Genomic DNA, 4,441 nt, shown 5'->3' on the forward strand with positions numbered 1-4,441 from the left:
AAGGAAAGCAAATTATGAGAGATGAAGTTAGAGAGGATGGAAGAGGAATTTAATTAATTATTTATCTATCAAAAATACCTAAATATCTTGATTTGAATATAAATCATCTCCACATGATGATTATTAGAAGACAATGAAAGGAGTCACATTATGACAAAATTGGAGAAAGAGATTTGAGAGAAGATGCTTGAGTTTTTCCTGATAATAATTGAGTTTTTTCTAACAACAAAAATATATTCATAATCTATAAATTCAACAACATTATTCTAGATCTACCAAGATTCATACTAAAATCCAAAAATTTAGACCAAAACGCATCACTAATAGTGACACTACCATAGTTAAATTTTAAGACATTATTAAAAAATAAATTAATTGAAATATATTTTGTAGAAAGAACAACTCACTAAAAAAATTGCTTTAAAAACAAACTCATTTTTAAGAAAATAAACTTATGCCCTAAATAACCTAATTTTCCTAAAATAAATCTATTAACAACATGCTTTAACATTTTCCACCGTAAAATATTGAACCTTGCAAATCAATAAGGGGTCTTCAAAGTTTTTAATTCTTGTCATTAATTTATTAACCTAGATATTCTAAAAACGAATCTTTCATTTATTTTTTAAAACTTAAAAATAAATCTACGTCGTCATTTAAAATAAAATACAATCACTGTTTAGTACGTACTAATAATTAGAGTAGCATCTTATGATGGCTTCTAAAGTTCCAAAACAGTCTTTATTGAGTATTTAAACAATATTTGTTTGGCTTTAATTTGTCGAGCATAAATTATTTATTAATAAAATATTTAATTTTACATATTAATAATTATTTTCGTCAAATTAATTAACTAAAAACGGAAAAATATCTTCGTGAAAATCAATGTCAATTCAACACTGTTGATTCCGCCGACACCGCCGAGTGTCAAGGGTTCGAACCACAATTACATTTTTAACCCTGTCGGTAACTGCGGTTACTTTTTTGCATAACACGACAAGAGCAATCATGAAATGCCCTCGTTTCCTCAAAAAAGCCCAAACTGTCCACGTCACAACATCTAGTCTGACGTAGATGTGTCACCAGTCAATTATAGCCACATGGCAGGCAATGCTCCGACATGACAGCCCGGAAACACGAGCAATCGAACTCAACATGGCCGCCAGCACGTAGCAGGTTCGAATCCCGCCCCCAAAACCTGAACAAAAGAGCCCGACCAGAGAACGATTCCAACGCGGCCGCAGGTTCGAATCTCGTCCTGTAAAACCCTAATGTAGGTGGCTACACAAATTCTGAAAATGCATGCGAAATCAGATTCAGACGTGACGAGCATACCGCCGCTCTACTTCGTGCAGAGCCCGTCGAGGGAATCCTCACACGATGGCGAAAAAATGTCGTTCCAGTCGACGCCTGTGCTGAGCCCTGCTGCTTCTCCCTCGCATCACTCCTTCGGTCGTCACTCGCGCACCTCCTCTGCCAGCAGATTTTCTGGTAATCTGAAAACCCCGGGAGGTCGCAAGGTCAATCCCCAGGGGAAGCCCAATGCCAAAGGGTGGCCTGAGTGCAATGTGATTGAAGAAGAAGGCGCCTATGATGACGATGGCTATGGCTCTAAGAAAGGCATTTCACGCCGATGTTATGTCATTTTGTTCCTTCTCTGCTTTGCCTTGCTTTTTGCTGTGTTCGCTCTTGCTTTGTGGGGCGCCAGCCGCCCTTTCAAGCCCCAGGTCTCTATTAAGGTTTGTGCTTTCATTCAAACCCTGTGCATCTGCACTCAGTTTTGGTTATTTATAACCAGACACTTACATTTTAAGTAAGTAGGTACACTTCTTTACATTATTGTTTGGTTTTTAACAGTGGAGTTTTTCAATTTTTCTGTGTATAGAGTATAGTTTTCAGTAACTTTTATATGGGAGCGGGAGCCGATGAAACGGGTGTACCCACGAAGATGGTGTCGCTCAATTGCAGCGTGAAAGTGAGTGTGTACAATCCGGCGACATTTTTCGGAATTCATGTAGATTCTACTCCAGTGGATCTGATCTACAACCAACTGTCTATTGCCACGGGCCAGGTGAGCAGAAAATTGCGGCATTTATTCTTCTCCTCTTCTTTTTTATTCTTTCCATGCTATTTTAGAACCCCACATCTCAATTCTGCAAAGAGAACCTTTAAAGTTCCAGCCTAGCCAGCACGCTTCGTGGAAATCCATTTTAGCTTGGATTTGCCTTGCATTTGAGAGGTATCCAATAGACTTGGGCTAATCAATGTGTGTTTATACCCACAAATAAATTAACCACACCAGGTGATTGCATTGCAAAGAAATTGACACCTCTTTTCTCTTGAGCACCTCTTAAAACATTTCAGATCCGGGTTACATTGTATATGTGCTAGCAGTAGTCCACGGAGTTAATTGTAACACATTAACAGGGCAGACTACAAACAGGAGGAAATGGGTTGGTATCACTTATGTACAGTTCATTTTGTTATAACCATTTCTGTCCATATTTTTGGAGTATAATTCTTTATGTTTCTTAACTATCTTACATTCTGATTCTGATGATGGATCATGGAGTGTGATCCAAAACGTTAATGAAAAAATTTACACACAATCAAATCCAAAAACAGCAACTTACAACTCTATGGATTGTGGAAATCTGATATCATTACTATAATTCTTCTTATACATATATCTAGTTTGTTTAAGAATTTTGTGTTCAGGCATTCTAATCAACGTTGTTTTTATACAATGGCATTTGTCTTACATTCACGGAGTATCATCTGCATCAAAATTTACTGGGTGATGTGCTTGTTTGCTGTTGAGAAGCTGTAGCCTTATCTGACAACTTGAGGTTCAGAATATTGACAATTTAATTTTTCAATGTGGATGCAGTTGCAAGAGTACTACCAGTCAAGAAAGAGCCACCACACTGTGTCCATAGTGGTGGAAGGGAAGAAGGTTCCTCTGTATGGGGCAGGTGGGGGCTTCAGCAGTTCTGAAGCAGATGGTAGCATTCCTTTGGAACTTGTATTTGGCATAAGATCCAGAGCTTATGTACTGGGTAAGCTGGTGAAGCCCAAGTTACAAAAAGACATCCACTGTAAATTTGTATTGGATTCAAACACATTGAAGCCCATAAGGTCACTGAATAAGGCTTGCCAGTATGATTGACATGGTCAGCGGTCATTATCATTGGATCATTTGATTTGGTTCTGCAAGTTTTGGGAATTGTTGGCATGGATCAATTTTTTTACCAGTTCAAGGCAGGCCAATTGTATATGATATCTCACAAACAGGCCTATTGCTGCAATGGCATATACTGCTCTTAGGAGCAGTTAAGGATCAGCAATTTCTATTATTTATTTGTTCTATTTGATAAAGCTATATATAATGGCAGGTCATGAATGCCGTGTAATTGTCACCTATTCAAGAACATGGTACAGTTGTTTATCTTATTTGCACTTCCTACTAGTTGGGTTTGATTGTGTATTGATTAGAAAACGGGAGCTGCATCTGGCCATTGGATTGGCAAGTATGCATTCCTCCATTCCTGTGTAGTTGATCTTGCAGTCTGCTAGAGAGGGAAGACAACCTTGCTGTATGAACCAAGTCCTCTCCTCTCATTAGTCCCTGCTTTTGGCAGAAGACTTTATTTTTTAATGCTTCCAATTTCTTATCGGAAACTCAGCAAATCAAAAATTAAACTTGTAATCTAATGTTGTTGAATTTTAATATTTTTGCATGGAGATAACTCAGAGTTTGAGATTTTATCATCGGTGAAATTTTATTTTCCTGGGTCCATATATTTTATTTAAAAGCAGGAATTAAAACATATAATGTGTCTTCTGATAAATTTTTGACAGGTGTTTGCCGCATTAAAAAAAGCTGATGTTTATAGATTTTGTCTACGTCACTGCAATTCACAACTCTGAGCACACCCAATTTCCCGCACTTCCAAACATGGAATTTTATCAGATGAGGGAGTTGGGGGTTGTAATAGATGGCTTCCATGGTATGCCTTTAAGAAGCTATCACCAGTCTTCATTATGGAATGTTCATGCTGTAGACATTTTTCAGGTAAGGTTTTCTTATTTCTTTCTTTATTTATATGTTTGCAATGGCACAGTTTATTTGGTGGTAGGGAACCACAAGCAGGGGTATCTTTGGGAAGCTGTTGGTAAGGACTGGATGGAATGTGTGAAGCACAAGGGTGCACACAATTTACTTCACCTGCATTCTAGGATTAATATAAACATATACTTGTTCCTTATGGATAGAGCAATATATCTCCACCATGGTCAAATCCTATTTTGGGTTCTAAGATTATTGACATTCAATATTAGGAGTCACTTTGAGAAAGAATATAATGTACACTCTTTCGGTCTATTTCTGCAATGATTTTGAGTTTGAATGATAGCTATGCACATTAAGAAATACCTGTTT

At 37.4% G+C, this 4,441-nt stretch overlaps 1 protein-coding gene across 1 annotated transcript; it reads left to right on the forward strand.

Moving 5' to 3' along the window:
* The first annotated feature begins 1,105 nt into the window (after positions 1-1,105).
* LOC131027605 (uncharacterized) lies at positions 1,106-3,749 on the forward strand. Its single transcript, XM_057957675.2, has 3 exons — positions 1,106-1,739; positions 1,886-2,071; positions 2,891-3,749. The coding sequence occupies exons 1-3, from the start codon at positions 1,299-1,301 to the stop codon at positions 3,167-3,169; spliced, it is 906 nt and encodes a 301-aa protein (XP_057813658.2). The 5' UTR covers positions 1,106-1,298; the 3' UTR covers positions 3,170-3,749.
* The last annotated feature ends 692 nt before the right edge of the window (positions 3,750-4,441 follow it).

This window comes from Cryptomeria japonica, chromosome 8 (genome assembly GCF_030272615.1).
Source record: "Cryptomeria japonica chromosome 8, Sugi_1.0, whole genome shotgun sequence".
Taxonomy (NCBI): domain Eukaryota; kingdom Viridiplantae; phylum Streptophyta; class Pinopsida; order Cupressales; family Cupressaceae; genus Cryptomeria; species Cryptomeria japonica.

What these genes read in the sequence shown, in the direction of transcription:
- LOC131027605 (XM_057957675.2), top strand. Translation starts at nt 1,299, where the DNA reads ATGCATGCGAAATCAGATTCAGACGTGACGAGCATACCGCCGCTCTAC. An exon ending in AGCCCCAGGTCTCTATTAAG is followed by an intron (nt 1,740 to 1,885) that starts GTTTGTGCTTTC and finishes TTCTGTGTATAG; the next exon opens with AGTATAGTTTTCAGTAACTT. An exon ending in TGTCTATTGCCACGGGCCAG is followed by an intron (nt 2,072 to 2,890) that starts GTGAGCAGAAAA and finishes ATGTGGATGCAG; the next exon opens with TTGCAAGAGTACTACCAGTC.